The sequence below is a fragment of the Drosophila nasuta genome, chromosome 3 (assembly GCF_023558535.2).
Source record: "Drosophila nasuta strain 15112-1781.00 chromosome 3, ASM2355853v1, whole genome shotgun sequence".
Taxonomy (NCBI): Eukaryota; Metazoa; Arthropoda; class Insecta; order Diptera; family Drosophilidae; genus Drosophila; species Drosophila nasuta.
The window spans coordinates 4,479,049-4,503,732 of NC_083457.1; the positions used below are offsets into that span (position 1 = coordinate 4,479,049).

A 24,684-nucleotide genomic window follows, 5' to 3' on the forward strand; every position below is an offset into this window, starting at 1 on the left:
ATTGTAAGAATCAAATTTCGTATAGTGGGCTTTATTCAAAATTTGTTTTATGCTTACTATACCTTTTATTCACTATGCCACCTCTAGTTCTAAATGCTCTTACTTGTCCCATTCTTATATCACAATTTTATCCGACTTTATTTTGACGTTCTGCCGAAATTCGTGGGAACTGGAACTTAATTGTTTTAAGCTACTGCTTATGGTATGAACTTGTACTTTTGTATGTACTCCAAATATTACGGCACAAGCACAGCAGTTAGCCCACCTTTTTGTGGGTCTATTAAAATACCATTCTCTGGCTTAATTGCCGCGGTTTATTTCGCTGACAATTAGCAAACTCACACTGAACGCCTTCCAGCTGTTTTATGGCCAAATGAATCTTGGTAATTGGCCCTCTTTACTTAAACGAAATGGCGGATAAAGTAAGCATACAATTTGTAAGATGCATTGACAGTGGTGAAGTTAATACACTGTTTAGACTGGGCTGCATAATTGATATTTCCGTTAAGTAGAATCTGGGCTGCATAATTGATATTTCCGTTAAGTAGAACCTTCCGCCATATCATTCAATAAGCAATGTGTAAGAGAGGGACGCCTAATGAAGCCGCATCATTGATCATGCGACAATAATTCTAAAAATGTTATTTTGGCTAACATGACAAAATTATCGAAAAAAGTATTGAAGTATTTAAGTATTTAAAATTATTTTAAAATGCTTGCAATTTTAGAAGGATACGATCGGCAATACGATCAATTTGAACACTTTAACAGAAATATGGTTCCTACCTGAGTTTGTTTACGTTTACACCCCTCAACGGCTGTTCATCTGATACAACTTCGGTGTAAACACTTGCATCATAGAATCGCATCATAGAAGCAGCTGCACTTGGTCTTAATAAGATATATATGTAAATTAAAATAAGAAACCTATATTTAAAAGATACGGTAACTGTTGAAGTATGTTGACCAAGTTCGATGAGAATGATTATAATTAGAGAAGCTACCGAAGTCAAAAGATACAAATGCGATCAAGTTTTATATTCTCTAAGAACTTATGTCTTGCACTAAATTTTTCGCTGCAAAATTATTAAAATTTCCAAATTTTTCTCCGATCTCAATAAAATTTGGTTGGACCATTTAGAATAAATCTATTTTAGATATTATCTTTAAATTATTTTTATTTATTTGAAATGTATGATCAAATATTAAAGCATAATTTTCAGTATTTTCATATGTTATAATCTCTTAAATCTTAGCCATGACAAAAATACAGTACATAATACGTATAATATAAAACACCAGATAACAATGACAAAATTTAATAATTTGAATTATGCACTTACCCCCGAAATCAAAGAATTCTCGCCACTGCAGCAAAAGTTAAAGAAGAAGAACTGATGTTCAGAATTGAAGGAAGAATTTTGAACGCATTGCGACGAAAGCATTGACAAGTCAGAACACGATGGGTCGTGGTCTATCTCTGAGCTTTGGAGAGGGGTTGGGGTTTGGGGATGAGGTTGAGGTGCTTGTGGGGCTTCTGTCGGGACTGGCAAAATGTTTACCCAACACAATCACACTCACACTCACACTTGGCCAGACTGACTGACAGACAGGCAAGGCAGAAGGACGGAATGACAGAAAGAAGGACGGAAAGACGTCCCCAACCGAATTTCATGGCGAAAAATGGCGCATTGCTGTCGTCGGCGCCGTCGTCGCTGTTGTCGCCAGTGACGACGTCAGCGCCGCAGTTCGGCCAATAGCCAATGTTGCTGCATTGTTACTTCATTTTCGTAGTTCCTTCGTCCTTCCAACCCACCCCCCTCCGCTAACGGTTATGCTGCTTGTCTAATTTGCAGAGGTTAACATACTTAACTTGTTGGCATGCGTTGAATTGCGCGTCATTGCAACGTGGAAATAAGCACATTGCGACAATTCGCTGCGGCAAAAAAAGCAGAATGCAAAGAAATGACCAAAAACCGGCAAGCAACACGCGTACACACTCAAAAACGTTTGTATTTGTGGATGATTTATAGAAGTATTTTTGTAGGGGTGAATGAAGCTTCTTAAGTTATTTACGGCGCGCAAAGTATTTTTTAGTGCCAAATTGAAAAATACCATTTAAGTAATGCAGTAAATGTCTACAATTATTATAATTAATTTATTTATAATTGTTTCATATAATAAAAATTTTTAACTAACATTATTTATTATTATTATTTATTTTTTTTTATATTAATTTTATTTATTTTTTTATAGATATGTAATTTATATTTATTATATTGATTCATTCTTTTTATTAACATTTATAATTAATACCACAAATAAAATAAATAAATAATAATATTAAGCTCACCATGTTAGCGTCAAATTAAACAACTGTTCGCTTGTGTTTATTAAACAATAATAAAGCTTTTCGGCTACATTTAAACTTTGCGCGCCGGCGCGCCTGTTATTAACAGTTCGTACATTTTCGTTTCTCGTTTTTCGCGAACTTAAACCGCTTGGTACGCAAAAATCAAAGCAAAAGCGACTGCAATCAGCTGCGGGAACATGCATAACCGTTTCATTTGCCGACCGATTCGCTCAATTTAGCTTTTTTGCAGAAGAAGAGCACAAGGTAACATGAAAAATGTTAAACAGCAGCGTAAAAAAGCATTTCACACTGGATAGCCAGCTCACTTGAGTAACAGACGTCGTCGAAGCAGTTCATTTGAGCATCTACAGCAAGTTTGCAGAAAAATATTAACATTTGACTTGCGCCGAGCAGGAAAGGAGCACCAAAAAGCACAGAAAGCAGCGCAGCAGCAGCAGCAGAAAAGTGCAAAAATATTGTAGTACGCTTACGGGTTTTAAACGGTACAGTTACAATTGAGTTGTCAACCGTTACGGACGCAAGTTCTGATTAGGATCGTGAGTTACCTTCAATTGAAGCAAAAAACATAAAAAATACATGTTTTTAAAAAATTGAGGACTTAAAAAAAAAAAAAACGCTTCTCTACAAATTTCGTGAAATGCCAAAAAAAAAAATTTCTTTCAATATGAAAGCAAAATCAAGCCAGTTTTCTATATGTATCAAATAAAAAAAAAACGGGTGTTGCGCGCGTGTGTTTTTCGCATATTATATCGCACAATAGAAAACCCAAAAGCAAAATGCCAAAAAGCAAATGAGAAAAATAAAAACGCAAGATGAAAAAAAAAATTCGGCGTTCGGCAAAGCAACAAATAGCAACAACAAATTGACACGGCGAGAACACAAAAAAAGGAAAGAAAAAGTAGCGTCGACTACTGACGGACAGACGGAGAGAGACGGACTGAAGGAAACGTCAACGATTTTCGCCAGTCTCTCATTTCATATGTTTCGCCGCTGTCGCCGGCAACGACGCTACTTCGTTTTTTTTTTTGACCCAGTCGTAAATTGTTGGTTGCCATTTGTTGTTGCTCCGTTTGAACTTAAAAAACTGTTTTTGAAGTAAATTGAATTTTAAAAAGCATCGTGTTTTCTGCTGTCTTCTTCACCATTATTCTTCTTCTTGATCTTTTTGCAGTGTGTTAAAAGTTTTGCTTAAAATTCAAATACAAGTTAAACGTAGAACGTAGAACGCGCGTCGTTAACGTTAATTCCACTTTACACATACCAAAAAATATTACCACAGCAGCAGCGGCCTCAGCAGCAGCAGCGGATTAACATTTCTTTCTAAACACAACAAAAAACAAACCCAACTACAAAAATGGTAAGTACTCGCATTTGTTTCGACTTCCCCCATCACCTTCATTTCTTTTTGCATTGTTTACATTCAAATTGGAAATTCTGCAAACCTATGCAAATTGAAATTATTTCTTTCAATTTGGTTTCGGCAGATGTGATGAGGCTAATTATTAGGGTATTGTTTAAAAATGAGTCAGTCACAATCGAGAACTCTAGATAAAACATTTTGTTATCATATTTGCACAGAATGCGATTAGCTTGCCAACAAATCTGCAATTCTTAGAAGGAGAAAAGTTTTACATTCTTAAATGATTTTGTTTTAAACGAGGAATATTCATTACAATAGAGTTCTTAACGACAATCTTGAATTACTAGATCCCTTAAATTATTTCAATTGCGATAATTGTTGCGAAGGGTTTGCTTCAAATGCAACCCCGACAATGCCACGCCCCTTTTGTTAATAGAATGCCTGAAGAACTTGAATACGCAAGCAGCTAAAACTCGTTATCAGCTTTTAGTTCTTCATTCCTTTATGTCAATGCAGCATCGTACAACAAACAAATGTGTGTGGGAATTTACCTTTATAGGTGTTTGTATCAAAAATTGGCTTTATTGCTATTATAAAAAACGCTAAGTAAGAAAATGTTTTTTCCCTTTGTCATTTTATTAGCCATATTTCAACTGCTCATAAATAGTTTTTATGTTATTGCACTAAATTTCATTTGCTTATCAGCCAAAAGTGTGATCAGCAACAACAGCAAATTGTCGCAATGGCAGCAAAAACAACAACAATGCCAACGGCTGTTCCAGCGACGCCGGCATTATTGGATTTGCTTTTTTGCGCTCTTCTTATTGTTCGTTCGTTTCGCTTTATTTACCGCAAAAAATTGAGGTTAGACGCGGCACGGAGAGAATGAAAGAAAAACGAAACGGCGAAAAATTCTTTAGCTTTTGGAATGTGTGTTATCGTCGCGTTGCTTTGCCGCGTTTCTTTTGCATTTTTGCTCTGTTTAACCGTTTCGTATGCACGAACAGCAGTTGCTCTCCGAGCCGAACCGATTCGTGCCGTTTGACTTGCGCTTTAGCATTCTCTCTCTCTCTCTCTGTATGCCTCTCTAGGCCGACTCGCATAACCGTTTCACACAGTTTTTTTTTTGCCTGGTTCGCAGTCTCTGCACAGCGCATTCGTGTGTTATCAATTTTGCCTTTTGCACTGCGTCGGCTCTCTCGCCGTTCGTTGTCGGTTCGCTCATTTTTATCTGCGTGTGCTTTCTTTTGCGTTTTCGTTGTCATTTTCTCAGTTGCGCGGTCTCTCTTTTTCTCAGTCACTGTCGGTTGCGGCGTTTACGTTTTGTTGTTTTCTTCCATAACCGTTTCATTTGCCGCATTGCGGTTATTTTGCTGTTTCGCTTTGTGTTTGGCTTTTGGCTCTGCTGGCACGCTGCTTTTTGCTGTTGCTGGCTTGGCCATATTGTTGTTGCTGTTGTTTGCTCCACTTTGCCAACATTCGCCCAAGAATTTCATTGTAACGCGTCTGTATGTGTGTGTGTGTGTGTGCGGCGTGCAGCATAATGAAGAACGATTTTTGCCCCAGACGCCAAACGTGGCGACGTCGCCACATTAACCGCACATAATCCAATTTTTGTTGCCTTTTCTCTTTTACTTTTGGTTTTAGCGCTTGCTGCTGCTGCGTTTGCTTTTTGATAAGAAAATACAAGAAAATATTTGACCCATCCCCTTTTCCCTTGCCCATTTCTCTGACAGCGGGCGTTGCTTAATTAAATTAGCGCTTTTTACAGCTCACGCAGAATGCAAACAGATTTTAATTAAAACAAATCGTTTTACGTGCTCAATATTTTGTTTTTCATTAAAGCGTGATTCATATTTCGCCCCATCTCTATTTTTCACATATTCTGTATATTTGTATGTGGATAAACAGAGCTTGATTTTCAAAGTTTGTTGACTGTGTGCGGCAGCATTATCTCATCAAACACTGTACAGCTGTATTATTTATTCACTTCCTCTCGCCTTATTTATGCAGTGAATAGCAGATTATGGTGTTTGAATGCTCCCTAAGTTTGATTCTATAGTATACTATACAGAATTTTTAATTTGAAATGCAAATGGGATATTTAGGATTATGGTATACTATATAGTATAGTACAAAGTGAATACTTCTTATCTTCTTACCATCGTAATTCATTTTTAATATGTATATTTGCAAATTGTTTTAAATTCAGAGAATCTTTTAGTCGAACACTTTTTGAGTGCTTCACTTCTCTTTTTCGCTCGTGAGTCATTTGTGCTGAGTTAATCATAAGACAAAGCACATTTGTCTCGCAATTCGCATTATTTCGGACTCGATTTCGAAATCGAAACTGAAGTCAGAATCCAGTTTATACTAGTCGATCGTCCATACTCTCTTTTTCAGACTTCGCACAGCGGCAACTTGTTTTGTTGTTTGTGTAAATACCGGCGAAAAGAGGATTTAACCAGTTAATCGAGCCTGCAAAAGAGAGAAATAATAGAAACCAATGCGAGAGAAAGCTATTAAAAGTAATGTTTATGCTTCATTTGAATCACATGTGCAATGTCTGAAATCTAAACACACACACAAATACATGGGCAGGTGCCAATATGGAATAGCAAAACGGGGGGTGGGCGTGATATATATGGTTTGACAATTAGGTAGATTCCGTCACACCCATTGCCATTCAAGGTGGATGTTGCTGCCTGCCATTTAAAGCCGCGCTACTGACTGAGCTTTAAGCAGCTTTGGACTTAAGCAGTTAGTCATACAGTCATGACATAACCAGCTTACTAATGTGCACACAACTTTTATCGGGCCAAAGCGATAAGCCAGCAACAACCAAAATTCAACTCAAACCCCACGCACACACACACACTCACACTCTCGAACTGCAATCTTCTCGATTATTAAATATAAACCTTCCTTCAGCTTTGCAAATGTGTGTTTGCCATGAAATATCTGTTATATAAGTGATTTGTGCTCGCCTTGAAGTGCAGCTACGTGTGTAGTAAAACAAGTTATAGTTTCTTGATTAGATAGCAAACCTTTTAACTTATCGACAAGTCTCCGAGTAACTCTCCACACATTCTTTCTCTCTCAACTGTTTACACCTAGAATAACTTTTGAGTAATGCATAAAAAATTGTTGGCACTTTGTGCGTCATCTAGTTTTGAGATTGCTCATAAATTTTCCCTTTTTTTTATCGTAGAACAAATTTGTGCATTAGTTGTTAATTTTATTTGCCTAGAATGTGATCTCATGATTGTTTTTTAAAACACATTTTATTGAACGCCATAATATAATATATATATTTTTGAAGTGCTTTATTTCTGACGTAGATTCAATAATTTAATCATAGTGGTTAGTGCTGTATAAGGGTGCATTATTTGTTTATTTGTCATTGAGCTTATCGCTTAGATTGCTTTTATATATACATGTAAAGAGAGAGAGCTGAAGCGTAAGGAACATCTGTCAAAACAAATTAGACGCTTTGAATTGACACTTCAACAGGTCTAATAATGAATTTAGAGAGTAATTCGCAACAGAGCATTGCAACTTTTGCTAGGAACACATTTGGCGACTTCCCGAACCTTGTGTTCTGGTTTTGTGTATCCAAAAAAAAAAAAAAAATACAACTGACGTCAGCAAAACCTAACACCTTTCAGATAGAGATATGAGTACAATCGTATCACTAGATATGTGCATATATATACATATATGTATTTGTATTCGGTGGGTCTGTCTGGCGCCTTTTGTTATTTTGTTGAGTGCAAACAATATGCGAAATTATTCAAATGAATCCCAAAGTGCCGCTATTCTTTGACGTTCTGGTTCCGCGGCACAGACAACCTACGACTGTTTATGTATAGATCTCGTATCTTTGGGAGGGGACGCACTTTCCATTGTAATTTCATACATAACAAATAAAAAAAAAAAAGAAAGGAAGGGAATAGTATGACTGTTTGTCTATTTGTCAGTTTCTCTTTCGGTTTTTTTCTGGCATTGAGCATAGATCAAGTCGTCATCGTCGCCTATGTCATCATTCATAAACACATCATAAAACCTGACAGCAATTAATTATCAGTTATACAAATAGAACTAAGAGTCTGTTCAATCAACAACTTAATTATGGTATTTATACAGAAGCTGAAATATGAAATATAAGAGAATTTCAGTTGTCGCTGCAAATTAGCATTATCATTGAATTAATTCGCATCTCTTCTCGATTTTTACAGGCCGATCAGCTGACAGAGGAACAAATTGCTGAGTTCAAAGAGGCGTTCTCGCTATTCGACAAAGACGGTGATGGCACCATCACAACAAAGGAGTTGGGAACAGTCATGCGATCCCTGGGACAGAACCCCACAGAGGCTGAGCTCCAGGATATGATAAACGAGGTCGATGCCGACGGTAAGTTTGCGTTTTCCAATTCTACATTTTGTGATCCATTCGTGAACGTTGCAACTACGTTATGTAGGCCACTTGCAAAATGCTCTTTGAGATGTGTTCTCAAATGTTTTACACTTCCGACCATTTGGGTATTAGCATAACTGTTCTTTGATCGAAATGCTTTGATTGCCAAATTCTTGAACTAGTTTTTGTGTTTTGGGCTAATTGCTTTGAACCCTTTCCCCTAATTATAAACTGCTCTATTCAATCGGTCGTCAGTCTATTCTTAAAACAAACACAGCACATTCTGTAAATCCCACAGCTAAGAATTGAACAGATCAGGCAAAGAGACAGACGGACGGACAGACGGATGGACTGACAAACGAAACGAAATGAATTCTTTTTTGTTTTCTCCTCCTTTAGTTTTTCTTGGCGATTGGCTAAAAATATGCAACAAAAACACGTCATAGCCATTAAAAATAGAAGACCAAAAATATTTGGCTCTTGTTCTGGCTAATGCTACGTGTAGTTGCTTTTGTTGGTGCTGTCAGAAATGCACAGGATTTTTGACAAAAGGTGGTTTTGCGGGTGAAATGGGGCGATGGGAAACGAGAATGTCTAAAAAAAAAACAGAAATATACTGATTTGTAGAAAATACAAATGTATTATAACTGAAATTAAGAGATTGACGCCGTGCGCCATTTCTGAAAATGAGAAGTCTTGACCAACATTACACTATATTCCCTCCCCTCTGGCTGTTGGTTCGTCAACTTGAGGTTTTTCACCTTTCGCCAAAAACTACTCAACGAATTTGCAAGTTATTAGAATGAGGCAGCAGAAAAGAGCAAAGGGGGGGAGAGGGAAGTGAGGTAGAGGAATGCTCGTGTGGCTTTTTATATGTATTTTTAGCAATTGTGAAATGTGTCGAGAATATATCGCGCATTCGTTAATTTTTCCTTCGCTTTCGTTAAATTTTCACAAATTATTAATCACTTTTTTATTTATGTGCACACATATGTACATACATACAAGCACAACTGTTGGTGTGTGAGTGTGTTTGTGTGTGTTCCTGTTTCGTTTTCGTGCAGTTTCTGTTTGCATAATGCCCCAAAGCTCGACAATTAGCTTAAAAATAAAACATGCCCCACCCAAAGAGCAGCGCAACACCAATACAAACACCTCCTACACTACACCAATATACATGCACACAAACACACTCACAAACAGGCGAGCAAAAGAAGAGCGAGCGACAAGTGTAAAGCGTAACAAGTAAAAAGTGCAAGGAGACGACGACAAAATTCCGAAAACCGAAATCAAGTCACCCACATCCGACAGTAAGAAGAAAACAACAAAAGCAACAGTCGCTACAGCTTCACTCTCTCTCTCTCACTCTCGCTCTCAACAACGCCGAGAATCGCTGCAGAGGCTGGACGAGTGCTGCTCTCAAGGCAGCAGGCAGCGCTGCTGGCACTGTTACTTTTTCCTTTACACCCTATTCTTGTTGTTGCTGTCACAGTTATTGTGCTGCTGCTGCAGCTGCTTCTGCTGTTGTTGTTATTCCTTTTTGCACGTGCTAAATGCGCATGTGATGAAAAATCCAGGGCAAATTCTGCAAAAGTCTGCAAAGCAGACGCACAGCGCATGCGTTTCAATTGCTATTAAGGACAACAAGCATATAAAACACGTGGATAGGTGGCAGCGACTTAGCTGAAGATGCTCTTTGGCAGGTGGGCGGATTTTGACTGAATGACTGACTGAGCGAACGATGTTTATCAGCAGCACATAGCTAAAAATAGTTGCTTTGGCTCAAGCAGCACTTTAGAGGTTTTTAGTTCCTTTATAGCACCGCTCTTCAAGTGCATTTGTATGTGTTTTCTCATCTACATATGCAGGTCTGATGTGGTGTGTGTTTGAAACTGTTAGGATTCACTTAAGCTTTTTGTATGCTTTTTAGCACGATGAAATTGTAGATTTCTTTTTTTTTGTATTTGCTAAGCTTATCTAACTCGGAATTTATAGAGTGTAGTATTCGATAGTTTGGGATAAAGGTTTAGTAAGGGATTGGATAAAAGATTTCACAAGCTCAAAACCATGGCAATTTATTTATTCTCAGATAGATACAGATATGATTAAAATTAAACTAAATATCCAAACTAGATTTTTCCTTTTTTATATACAAATGTATTAATGTTTGCTTGCAATATTTTTTCCTATTCCTATAGTATTTTAATTAAAATTAGTATATATAAAAAGCATATTCACTTTGTGGGTTCAATTTTTATTTAAAGCAAACCTTAACCTTAAAGATTCATCGTTTCATAGAAACTGTAAGCTTTGCCCTATTATTCACTTGGGTTATTCATGAGGCTCGATGACTAGTAACATGATGTTATAAGCGATTATATAGCTTATTTTACGATCTAAGCAGGCAAATGGCATTTCGTGCATAAAATTATATAAAATATATACACCTCCTATGGACTGTTTGAAATGCACAAAGAAACACACACACAAACATGCACTTGCTCACACTCACGCCTCCTCACATAGACAACTCCCACACGCTCACATGGCCCAGTGGTAATTTGCTAGTCTCCTCTCTGAACAACAGACGGAAACATTAAACATTCATTACTTAAAATTTTGCTGGCGTCGCCTCAGTTGACGACGACGATGTCCAAAAACTGCAGCCGCATACAAACGACGCCATTAGTCGCCGGTCACTGTTTCCTCCCCTCCATACCCCCAACCCCCCTCTGAGGCACTTACAGTCACCACTTTGTCCCGCAATGACGTCTGGAGTGTTGACAGAATTGCAAATAAAAATCGAGTTATGTATTTATACATATTTGTATGTAAATATATTTATAAAATAGTAATGCAAGTAAAGAGAATTCGAATGCGGTTAGATCTCAATCAAATATCCAAGCGAGAACCCCTATGTGTTATTTATAAAGATTTGTTCCCCTTGCCCCGCTCTCGTTCCCTCCCGTTCCCAGTCTCTCTTGAAGCACACACAACTAAATTTAGCGTGCGAATAAGCGAGAGAGAAATGAAGAAAAATGAAAAAATCTTATTAAAATTTTAAATTGTCTGCAAAAATTTGCGCAACGTTGCGAATCGTCAAACGGGGCGCATCCCCGTGGTGCTTGTAAGAGGGGGCGTGAAAAGGGGGAAAATAGTGTCTGGCGAAATGGAAACCAAAACCCAAAACACCAAAAGATATTGGCAGACATTGGCTAGCTGCTGGCAGCGAGCGTCTTCTTGGCCATCGTCGTCGTCATCGTCGTCATGAGCCTTGTCAATCGTTTGTTAACGCCGACTGTCTAAAGCGCGTCTAACAACGTCTCGTTCAAGTATATTGGCCAACACACAAATGGCAAAAATATTACGTCGGGGGAAATCCTAATGTTGGCCAATGCCGGAAAAGCCAAAAGCAGCAGCATCAGCAGCAGCGACAGAGTTCGCGTCAAATGTTTTAAATATAGATTTTTATAAACAAGAGTGCGCCACACAGACCGATCGAAATAAAACTGAACCGATCCGAATTGAACCGAACCCGGTATTCCCCAAAAATTCAATAGGAACAAAAGCAGCGTGATCGACTAAAAGATACTCTGTTAAACTTTCCATTTATTTTATTCTGAATACCAAGAAATTTCAATTCTTAAACTGGAAACAATTTATTACCTTATCCTTATTTTATTGTAGGGTATCCGCTAGTCTACATGATCTTTGTAGCTCTCCTTGATTATTATTTGTTAAGCGATTTAGTCCATTCAATATTATTAATATGAACTTCAATTAGGCGCACAATTTTTCCATTAGATTATTGGATTTTTATTCATTTTTCATTGTGCTAATTTATAAACATTGAAATGTTACCCATTGCGTACAAATCGTTTCTGCTTAAATTTGTTTTTTTCGGATTTCTTTTTGTTTGTTTTTTGTTTCTTGTTTCTTTTTTTTTCTGAAAATCTCATTATTTATTTTGCCATTTGATGTGAATATAACGTGGTTGTTAATCGCCTACATTTGTATACTTATTGATTTGTATTTTTGAACTTAACAAGAGCAAGGGCAATAATTACACAGAATTTGGGCTATTAAATGTGATGGCAAAGCATTAATTTCACATTTCGATTTTTAGTAATTTTGAGGTGTGTAATACAATAAGTGAACTGTTTTCAATGTCATATATATTATAGTATATAATGAATATTATAGTATATATATTACAGTATATATTATGAATATTATATGGTATATAATTAATATCATAGTATATCATATACCATAATATATACTAAATATTATAGTATATCATATATATTACAGTATATATTATGGTATATAATGAATATTATAGTATATCATATATATTACAGTATATATTATAATATATAATAAATATTATAGTATATCATATATATAACAGTATATATTATGGTATATAATGAATTTTATAGTATATCATATATGTTACAGTATATAATGAATATTATAGTATATCATATATATTACAGTATATATTATGGTATATAATATATATTTTGGACAAAGATCAAGTGTTTATGCAACATTTGTTCAAAGTTTAAATGGGAAAACTTGCCGGGACATCAATGAAAACAAGTCTCAATCTTAAGTGTCTGGGCTATGCCATTATCATAAAATTATATCCCAAATATGACCCATGCTCCATTTGCAATGTGATGGAGAACAACCATTAGTTAGATATATGTTATAGAATTGGGCTTCTGGCAGAAAACAGAAGTTGGCAAGAGAATGAGAGAGTCAATAACAATTAAGGTCTCAGTGTGGGGCAAAAGTTTTCTGGTTTATCAAAAGTTTTTTTTTTTTTTTTTTTGTGTTATGGAGAGTGAGCCATAAAAATGTGAAGCAGCCCAACAGCAACTGAAAAGCGGAAAACTATTCACAAACTTTAAACAGAAACTTTTTCAATTAGTCTAACGAGAAATTCGGTATCCTCTCCTCTCTATATATTCGTTTCGTTGTGGTCTTGAGCTGCGGAATGAACTTCAGAATTCCAACGTGTAAGCCTGACTGGCTTAGCAAACTGCTACTGTGGCTTATCTATGGGATGGCAAAGTTATCAATGCTGCCACAATGTTGCGCATACGCCACGTGTGCCACATGATAAAAAGATGAATATAAAGAAAGGCGGGGTGGGGAAGGGGGGAGCGACGAAGAAGTCATGAAAAACTAATCCGTGGCTTAGACAAATATAAAAGCATACCTGATTACGGGCTGGCCCAGGGATTTCTCACAATGTGTGGCCCTAAAGGGATTTGTGAGTCAGTTTATTACGAGAGCGTGATATAATAAAGAGAAATGTTTGACTCGTAAATTACCCTTGGGGGCAAATGTTGAAATGTTGATGGAAATGAATATTTATCACAATTCAGTGAAACAGACATTTAAGAACACTTCTGTGACTTATACAGAAAGAATGTTTAGCTAAGAAAAGTGTGATTTAAGAACACTTCTTTGGCTTATACAGAAAGAATGTTTGGCAATCAAAAGTGTGATTTTGCATTGAAGATGAAATCAAATAGATTTCTGGAAAAGACGTTGCAACAATAAGAGAATGGAGCAAAATGTATTGGAATTGTATTATATTGAAAAGTAATGTGTAAACTAATTGCATTTGCTTTCTTTTCCAGGTAACGGTACAATTGATTTCCCAGAATTCCTTACCATGATGGCACGCAAAATGAAGGACACCGATAGTGAAGAGGAAATCCGAGAAGCCTTCAGAGTCTTCGATAAGGACGGCAACGGCTTCATTTCAGCGGCCGAATTGCGTCACGTGATGACAAATTTGGGAGAGAAATTAACAGACGAGGAGGTCGATGAAATGATCCGCGAGGCTGATATCGATGGTGATGGTCAGGTCAATTACGAAGGTAAGCGCATCATAATCTCCTCTTCCTTCTCCTTTTCCTTCTGGTTCACCTCATTTTCTTCTTCTGTCAATCCTACTTTTTCACACTCGCTAAGCGGCTTACCTATATACCTATATGCGTATATATGTATGTGAGATGTCGCGTGTCGTCGTGTCATGTCATTCCACTAATTGGATATTCTCACAACAGTTGTTGGCTTTGATAATTGCCAGCCATCTAGCTGTATACAATTCACTTGTGTGCCATATTACGTATACGTACTGTATGCTGACAATTAGTCAAAATATTTCGATTTAATCATATATGTGCATACACAATTGACACTTGCTTTTTGTGTCATTCATTACTTTCTGAATTTTCTATATTCTGATTCATTAGTCGCACTCAATGCGTAACCAAAATGTTATTCTATTCGCTCTTCTTTGCTATATCAGACTAATGGTATACCCTGTAATTAATAGATATCTATATATATCGTCTAGTAAGGTTTAAAAGCACAAATAATCAGTTTATATATTATATGGAATTTGCCAATTTCAACGAATAATTCTTCGTTCTTTTCCACAAAAAGGGAATGGCTAATTCGATCATTTCATTTGATGGCTTTGTATTCCTCGAAAACATTTAATTGCTTCAAAATTGAATAGACAATTGTGGGAAATAGAGTGAAAACAGAAAAAAAACGTAATACTATTAGTGAAAACAATTGCAAAGGCAATACACATATGTTGATTCAAGGTGCTAAGATATCTGTTCATACACCTCCAAAAATATATAAGTCCATTGCTTTGATTGTACTTTGAGAAAAACAAACTGAAATAATGAGCCCCTATTTGTGGTGTTCTTCACTATTCACTCACTCATTATCTCATTTGTTCGCTCACTCGCTCTGTTGTTGTTGATGGCAATCAAAATCGGACTGATACAAATCTAGAACTATGTATAATATATACTCGCATTGTGTGTATGTCTTTCTGTCTGTCTGTTTGTGTCTTATACACATTCAATATAACGACTACATCTCGCGTATCCGATTTAAGCAATGTGTGCCTCAAGTTCAAATAAAAATCGTTTGGCGCAAATCTTGGCGGATCAGATAGATTAATCACAAGCAATTTATGAGCACCCAACATAATGTGAAACAATATAAAAATAGGTTCGTTTCTTGGGAAGAGCAACAAGTCAAGAAGTGAGACAGAAACTTAGGAATAACACTTGATTCTAGATTAGGAAGTAAATGTGTCAAAATTGTCATAATCTGAACACTTCGAATGCCGTTGAAAAAAAGTGTTAGCTGGAAACAAGCAAAAGTTTGGCATGATAAGATCGCACACCTTTAAATATTGATAATAGTTTCAAGGTGTTTTAAGGCTAACCAAACTGTAAAATATCTTATCTTATAAATTGTTTAATGGTCATATAATGCTGTATATTTCCATTTCAATGTGTGTTGTAGAAGTTAGGCAATTCTTCAGTAAAACTTTGAGTTCAGATTGTAGCTTTAATCTATAGTTATAAGAAAGATCTCAATTGATAAAAACATATTTAGTCTGAATGTCAGACGACTTTCAATTAAAATGAAATAAATATTGTGCAATAAGAATATGCGGAGAATGTCGACTAAGAACAATAATAATAACTGCTAACAGGCAATTTGCTGAACATTGACCGATCTATATATATATACAAATATATAAAGAAGAGTATAACATGTGTATGTGTGTGAAATGAGCATAATATAAATAAATGCGAGTTGCCATTTGCTTATTGCCAATTAACCAAAGTCTCTATTGTTGTCTTGTCTCTTGTTGGGCTGGCAACGGGGATCGGCGGGTGCGGGGGGCTATATCGGACCACCGGGGCTCTCGGGGGGTGAGCCCGGAATGTGAAAATTATATAGCACAAACAATGGGCCGGACCCGGCAGACCCCGAGAACAACTGCTGTCGATGGTGTTGGTGGTGTAGATGTGTGTGGATGTGTGTGTGGATGTTGGGATGAGACTTACTTTGGCCATTCGCCAAATATAAAAATGTTGTCAGAATAAGAATAAGCGAACAGCAACAGAACAGAACAAACGTAAGGAAAAGAAATTAAAACAAAAAGAAACGCAAGTCGAAAATCAAATAAAATGTTAAGCAAAATACAAAAGAAAAACAAATTCAACATTAGCACAGAAGCGCGGCGAAATAAAGTACTACATACATACATATTAACAGCAAAAGAAAAATACAAAAAAAAAGAATTATAGAAAAAAAGTGTGAAACACACGCAGACACATACCACTGTGCACATATATACTATCTGCATTGAGCTGGCGAATGTAAACAAAACGACGAAAGATAAACAGCAGAACCACAAAACACGAAAACCATTCAAAGTAGATATCGGGCTATGCGAAAAACTATAGAAATTCGAATAAAAATACATGAAAATTGGCCTAAAAATATATATATATAAAAACGAGCGCCGAATACTTTCCCATCTCTAGTACGCAGCTCACTTTTCTATATCAAAAGAGTTGCGGTGTTTTTTTGTTTTCTGTTAATTGCGACCCAACCCCGACAATAACATTCGATCCATTAAGAAATTTGATCAAAAATGGGCTAGAAAATAATGTCAAGGAAGGAAACCGAGCCCATGCCCAAAATCGGTTCCAACCCCAAAAACTATTCGCGGAAACTCATTTCTGGGTTGGGTTCTCAGGAAAAATAATCGAGGTAAAAAAGAAAAGGGTTGAGGTAGATTTGCATATTTGCAGAAGGTTAAGGATAAGAGTATAACAATATAAATGCCTTAGGGCGTGCCCCTTGAACTTTTGCATACGAATGAATAAATTGAGAGTTGCGTTTCTGGTTATAATAACGTTTTATTTTTAAGTTTTTATTGGACAGAAAAGAACTCTTTATTTTACGAGCTCTTTTATAGGTGTGGAAGCAAAGAAGGAGCAGCTATAATTTTGCCTTTCCTTTCCTTTCCCAGTTGAAAGAACTTTGGTGTGAGAAGAATGAACAATGAAAATTTCGTATAATATTCTTCTTGCGAGTGGTATATTTATTTATTTACTGAGTGTATTCATCCATAAATACTCTTTAAAAGAAAACAATGGCAAACCCATTGTTGCAGACAGCTTCATTTACTCGGCTATTGATGATGATGATGTTACATTGTGTCGGTAATTGTCTGTCCACCCACTTAGCACCTGCAGAGCAATCAAGGTGCCATGTGACGCGATGCGTCGTAGTTGGTCGATTGTTGGTCAAGAGGCCACCGTTATTCACCACATGCTGCAAGTATTTAAAAAATGCGCCGCAACTGCGAATGAGAAATAATTGCATCGTCGAAATGACACAGAGACAGGGACAGGACAGGGACGAGACCAACAACTATACCCTATACCCTATATCCAATCAGCTGCAGATGCAAGAGCGTGAGACACATGATGGCGAATGTGGGGAATGAGAGATGGGTGGGGAGGGGGGTGCACAGGCTGTCACTTGTCTATTTATAGCAGCTGCATGCAAACACCTGATAAATCGGGTACGCGCTCGCTCACTTCGAGGAAGCGTTTCAGTGGCCAACGTTGCGAAGAGAACGTTGCCAATTTGGCATCAAGTTCTCGCCTCTCCCCTCGCCTCTTTTCGCACGAGGTTCGTCCTCTGATTGCACCGATGATGTGCAGCTTTTATCTAGCGAAAAGCAATTTTATCGCACAATGCGAACCCCGTCGACCCCCGTTCCATTCACTAAGTTTCTTTTGTTTGCCCTTTGCCATGATTCACTTTAGACCAAACTGCAAAATTTCCAACATCATAATACGGTTTTTTTCTTCGGAACTTGTTTGAACTGTTTCATCTCTAAACGTTCATGCGCCCATAAATTTCATTTAGCTTATAATCTGACGCGTCTGGCAGCGCAGCTCGTAAATTGTTCCCTGATATTTTTTTAATGGCTAAGCGTGATCAGCACAACACACTTCGTCAACCAAAAAAAAATCTCGCTAATAATGCGGATTGATGGAAGTGTTAAAAGAAAAATTGGCATAAGCATTTTCATAAGCCACATAACATCATGTTAAGGGTGTTCTATCCCCTATTTCTCCAATCTGTTTTCATACAGAAACTTTCTTTGTAATCTTTCTAATCATGATTTCTCTCTTTACTCTCTTTGCAGAATTCGTGACTATGATGACATCGAAGTGAAGCGTTAAATTATTTCTTTTTAAGCCTTTCTATTTTTTTAAGATGTTGACGAAGACTGTAGCTGTGCGCAATGACATCGCGCCACGCTGTTGCTATGGACCCCAGTAAAAGATCTTAAAAAAAAACAACAAAGAGTTAAGCAAAAAACATAAAAATACAAAAACAAGAAGAATATAAAACAAAAGCAAAAACAACATTTAAGAAACTTAAAAAAGAAAAACTTACACTTAAAAACAAAAGAAACAAAGTAAAAAAGAAAAAGCAAGAACATTTAAACAAGCAAGAAATGAGAAAAAAAAACCCCAGAAAAGATAAAGATTACATGAAAATTATAATAAATAAAAACACACACACACTTAATTTTAATTGAAAAAAAAACAAAACAAAAACAGACAGCAGTCAAGAAAAAAAGTCGAAGAGAAAGAAAGGAAAACCCAACAACAACAACAACAACAAGCAGCAAAACTTAATGAAGTCACCGTTTAAACATAAATGAACAACAACAAAAAGCATGTTATAAGTAATACAAAAATTAAAACTATTACACTTAAAAATACTGGCATAACACCACCACACACACTAGAACAACAACAAATCAAATCCAATCACAACAACAGCAATAACAACTTTTTTGAGTGGCCGCATCAATTGAGAAAAGCAAAACATGCAAAGCAGCGCCCTCTATGGGCCAGCAGCGGGGCAAAGCAGCGCCATCTGGAGACGGAGGCGACAGCAGCAACGGCTAACTGTAAAAATAAATTGTTTCAAAATATAAACAATACTTGTCGAATTCAAATGCAAAAATAAAGGCAAAACACGAAATAATTAAAACAAAACAAAAAAAAAACAATATTTGTAATTTTTGCGATAATGAACAACAAAACTGACAACGTTTATATAGACACCAACAACAAACACACACACACACACACAAACAACACTCACACTATTACACTTACATTTCACACTCACACAGATACACGCATGTCAAAACAACAACCAGAAATAAAATATATTATAAATACAACATATATATATTATAAATAATGTAAAATCAAACAACAAATTCTTCTTATTAAATTATATTTAAATTTAAAATTAATAAATATAAAGAAACAAACAACAAAAAATAAATAAAAATTATGAAAAAAAAAAACAAAAAACGAAAACAAAACCAGCTACAAATACATTTTCGATATAAAATTAAATTAAAATGAAGCTATGGTATAGTACATGCATATTGATGTATATATATAAGAATGCGCTCTAAATATATGCATATATATCGTATGTATTATGCTCTGGCTGTTAGGAGAGTCCAGCTTGGCGCGCAGAGGAAGAAGTTCGGTTCATAAGTATGATGACGATAATGATGATGATCATGATCGTGATTAGGAATGTAGGCAAACTGAGTGGAAGGGCTTTTGTGGCAGCTTTACCAAAATTTGTAGCGCATCTGACTTAATGTATGTGCAAGAACTACACAATTCTGTAGCAATTAAGAGGCAGCAAAACGCAAGTTAAAACTATTAACTAACCTATAAATAAATAAATATATATATATCGATAACATAAATATAATGAGGAAAAAATTAACATAATTTTATTATAATGAATATACAAATTAAATATTTATGTGCGGAGCAGAGGCGAAGAGAAGATTTCATCAAACACACACATAATAAATAAAATGAAACGAAACGAAGAGAAGAGACAACAGCAAACTAGACAAAGTCGAAGAAGAAGAAGAAGATGATAAAGAAGCAACAACAACAGCAGCATAAATTTACAATATACATATATATATATATATTTACAAATAAAATATTATATTATGAACAAATCTAGACAAAAACGAAAAGAAAGCAACAAAAAAAAAACTAAACAAAAACCTAAAGCACAGCAAAGACATTTGTCGCAAAATCGTACTTATAAGGCAAAAAGGCAAGCAAACGCAGTATATCCATGTATATATATATGATTGTATATGTGTGTGTACATGCATATATAGCAATATATGTAAGTGCGGATATGTGGCTTTAGCATAAGTGAGCTTTTTATCGATTAACCAACCGAATCCTAAAATCGCAGCAGCTTTACTCCGAGCACTGGTAAGCAAAAGATAAACGGAAAAGGGAATGGAATGAGAATGAAGGAAGGATAGGGAATGAAGTTTGAAGGTGCGCAAAAGCCACAGCTCGACGAAGTCTATAAAGAAGTAATAAATATCAAACTGATCACAATTGTACCAAACTTGGGTTAACTTGGCTTTAATTTAATTTCATATCGAAAACGTTTTTTCCTTGTTTCCTTTTTAAATCACTTTGCTTGTTTCCCTCAGCTATTGTTGCTATTGTTGAAAGTCTTCTAAATCTACTATCTACACACACTCACACACACATTCACACTACATAGACACACACACAAGAACCACACCAAGATTTGCACTATCTGTCCCATCTTTCGTTTCACTCTTCTCCACTGCATAGATCAACTGTGAGTATAATATATAACACTATATTTTATAATATGTTGTAAGTTTGGTGTGGAATACCTTATATATATTTACATATATATATATATATATATAAATACATATAAATAATGGTTAAACATATATCATTTTTATTCGCTTGATCTTTTGGAACGAGCTCGTTGAGTTCCACGGGCAAACAAGAACAACAAAAACAAACACCATGCAAAATCAACTTTTCTATAACTTTTTTTTTAAACAAAAAAAAACCAAAACAAATGAAAATGAAATGATATGATATAAAAAAATTTTGTAGCGAAATTTGTGCAAATTTTAAAACCAAAATTAAACTAATGAAAAAACTTATTGCAAACAAAATGAAAGGTCTCTATAACACTTATAAAGGGGAAAAACCAAAAACTCTAAACTTAAAATTAACTTTAATTAATAAAATAAACAAAAACACACGAATTTTTCTAACTAACAAAACAAAAAAAAAACAAAAATCAAGATTGGAGATTGAAATGAGACAATTGCTTAAGTGACAAATAATTGTATTTGTACACGAAAAATTGTCAAACAAATGTATTTATTTGAATCGATTGAGCAACTCTCACAACTTTAAACAAAATTTGTCAACAAACCTCGACGAAATTTCCAATGCAAATTGCAAAAAGTTAACAAAAGGCATTGAAATGAAACCGTAAGAAAAGTAAAGGAAGTTGTCCCGAATTGAATAATTTAGCTATTTTGCCTAACAAAAGAACTAGAAAAAAGCAAATGCAAAAAGAAACAAATATAAAATACAAATGCAACAAACAAATTGTGTTAAATATTTATAAACTCATTTGCAAAATGTTAAAATTTGAGCAAAACTAATGATATTACAATATTTGCCGGCATATAACTACATACATACTATATATATATGTATATATAATCCTATATATACTCATATATATATTTATGAATATATTGTAAAAGATTGAGAAAAAGAAAATCAACAAACAGCTAAACAAACAACAGGAACATTACAAAAAAAAAAAAATCTTAAAAAAAATACACAAACATTTTAAAAACCTCGAAACAAAACAAACAAAATTGTCGTTTTCTTTTATTCCTATATTTTCATCTGATTCGTCATGCCTTGCAGAGGGTATATATATATCTGAACAATTGAAGTTAATTTAAGATCCCTCATTAGCATCACGGAAATTGCAATATGGTATGGCGAATTTTGGAGGCTTTCAATTACTGAGAATTGCAAAATACTATAAAATAAATCGAAGTGAACTGAAGATATATAATCTGCAAGGGTATTACGAGTTTGCACTAATTTATTGTTTTCTTTTTAATGGGCTTTTCATTCTGAATAATACCACCTCTTACAGAATCAATATGTTTACTTGTATCTTCTCATTCCGTCATCGATCGCAGCATTAATTTATATTTACCGTTTTTAAACTGGAAGCGCTATGAGGATTGCTATGGATTGAACATATTTAGAGGAAATAGAGCCGTATTTTGGATGCAATATAATTATGTACATAAATTAAATATGAATAATTCCCCAACAATAACAAAAAAAAAACAAACGAACATTTTAAATTTATAGGGCCTACAAGAGACCTTTTAAGTTTCATGAAGATTGATTTTGTATTTGACTGTTTAATAATATAGTAGTTAATAACTTATTAAACATTAAATGCTGTTCATGATTTGTAGATATTTTGTCGAATTAGACCCCAATTAATGTTCTTATTTCACACTTTATTATTGCAAATATTATTTACACGCCTAAATAATTTTGTGTATATATAATAAAATTAAAACTCTTTAATAAAAAATAATTGAGTATGGCATTATGTTGGTCTGAAATTTTTAGATTTAAAATAAATATTACTATTAATATTAATTTTCAATGAATAACTAACATAACATAATAATATTTAAGACATAATTAAATTTATATTCAATTCATTCTCTAATTAAACGAATGCCTAAATGTAGGCAACACTTTTTGTAAATTAAGATCTTGATCATTTCGATTCTTTTGGAATTTTTTTTCGTAATCTTTAGTGTTCTTTCTTAGGTGTGTTTGCGTTAAGTTATATAGAACGAAAATAAAATAATATTATTAAAACAGCACAATATTCGCACAAAATAATCGAAATCAGAAGACAAATGAATTTATGTTAAATCCAAGCGTTATAAATAACAAATCGAAAGATGAACAGAGCTGCTTCAAATTTCATATTTTTTCTATTCCAGAAATTAAAGGAACATCTAAAAAGGATTGAACTAATAAAAGTAAAGTAATTTTAAAAGTCCATATAAATTTTATTTTGTAATATATAATTTGTATAAAGTAATTCACTATAAATAATATATAAATAAAATATACACCAAAATGATAATTAAGTGAAACGCAATACCTAAAGCCATAAATAAAATTAAAAAATAGAAACAAGAGCATATTTAATATTAATTCTATCCTAATTAACAGCAAACCAATAAAAACACAACATGATAAAATATGAAATCATTTGTTTAATTTGGAAAAGGAAATTGTTACATGTGAGTTGAATCTTAATTGTAGAGTGAACGGTGAAAGCTCCAATTAAAGACAGACAATATTATTTTTAGATTAATAGTTTCCACAGCATAAAAACTGGGGGTTTTACTATATATTTGAAATGTCAAATTTGCCCCATATATTTAGCCCATTAAAAACCAAAACATTTTCACATCCATAAGAAATGTGATAATATCGAATAACATTTTTGGTATATTTTTCAAGCGGGAGCTTATTAAAGCTATGCAAATTGCACTACTGCTGTTTATAAATAATTTTATTCAATTATTTGAGGACTTTGATCGTTCTCTTTATATTATTTGGTAGTATAAGTTTACATTCTGTTTTAAACAGAGCGCCGACACTCAAAATATACCGCTTCAGTTTTTTGGCTGTGGAAGCAGCAAAATGGGCATAAAAAAAATGTGCAAATATGGAGTGACTGTATCATATATTTTTTTGTTTACAGTCTAATATAATATCCTTGTATCCAGGTAACAGGTAATAAAAAAACACAATGGGAAATTGGACACTGATATTTCACATACTTGAACTTATGTATATAAGAACAAGTAAGAAAACTACAGACTAGTGTGCTTGACTGTAAGATACTTGTTACCCATTTTGAGTAGGAGCAAAATGGCGCGGTATTATTCTTAAAATATACCGTGTTAAAATAGCGGAAAAATACAAATTTAATAGTGAAATTATACAAAATATATATGGCTATGATATATTGGAAAAGTACTAAATTCAAAATATATCATAGAGTACTAAACAAACCAGATTGTCAGCCAAAGCAGATAAGACCCTATTGCTATTGTTTATATATTGTTTTTATCCAGTTCAGGAATCATAAATACTGTAGGTATTATTATATGTACCAAAAATCCCGATTCTATCTTCTAAATTACGCATCCCATTCGACTTTTAACGATTTGCGAGAGCGGGAATTTGAGACAAACTCGTTAAGCAGACGATGCAGCTGCTTTCCGTTGCCCTTTTGATGCAGCTGTGCTTTGAAAATGTTTCAACTTAAATTGACTTCAGAGACTTTCGTCAGAAGTAATAGAAATCGAGTTGATTTCGATGTTCGAAATTCAAAATAGAGAAATGCTTTGGGTTGCTGTCTCTCCTTTTGGGGTTGGCACATCTAGACATGTATGTACGTAAGTATATGTGTATTTTCTTGGTGGGTAACATTTTGCACTGCTTGAAAGCTTTTAAATACCACTAACTCTGTCAACGGTCTGGCAACGATGCGACATTTGCTCATTTTGTGAATGAAAAAAGCTTACGCATACAAACAACAAAGCAAAAGCTTTCATAATGCAGCTGTGCAGCACGACGAATGGATGCTACACAGTGGGAGAAGAGTGAAG

The 24,684-nt window shown here is 34.8% G+C and overlaps 1 protein-coding gene across 3 annotated transcripts; it reads left to right on the plus strand.

Moving 5' to 3' along the window:
* The first annotated feature begins 2,686 nt into the window (after nucleotides 1-2,686).
* Nucleotides 2,687-18,643, plus strand: LOC132793529 (calmodulin). 3 transcript variants are annotated; one of them, XM_060803493.1, is made up of 5 exons: nucleotides 2,687-2,910; nucleotides 3,546-3,731; nucleotides 7,973-8,147; nucleotides 13,811-14,053; nucleotides 18,226-18,643. In XM_060803493.1, the coding sequence occupies exons 2-5, from the start codon at nucleotides 3,729-3,731 to the stop codon at nucleotides 18,252-18,254; spliced, it is 450 nt and encodes a 149-aa protein (XP_060659476.1). In that variant the 5' UTR covers nucleotides 2,687-2,910; nucleotides 3,546-3,728; the 3' UTR covers nucleotides 18,255-18,643. The 3 variants fall into 3 exon arrangements, with proteins under 3 accessions (XP_060659476.1, XP_060659477.1, XP_060659478.1); XM_060803494.1 differs by having other exon boundaries at nucleotides 2,687-2,856; XM_060803495.1 differs by lacking the exons at nucleotides 2,687-2,910; nucleotides 3,546-3,731 and adding an exon at nucleotides 7,793-7,868.
* Nucleotides 18,644-24,684: the final 6,041 nt, after the last annotated feature.

Coding starts and splice junctions, on each gene's coding strand:
- LOC132793529 (XM_060803493.1), top strand. Junction 8,148..13,810: donor AAACGAGGTCGATGCCGACG/GTAAGTTTGCGT, acceptor TTTCTTTTCCAG/GTAACGGTACAATTGATTTC. Junction 14,054..18,225: donor TGGTCAGGTCAATTACGAAG/GTAAGCGCATCA, acceptor CTCTCTTTGCAG/AATTCGTGACTATGATGACA.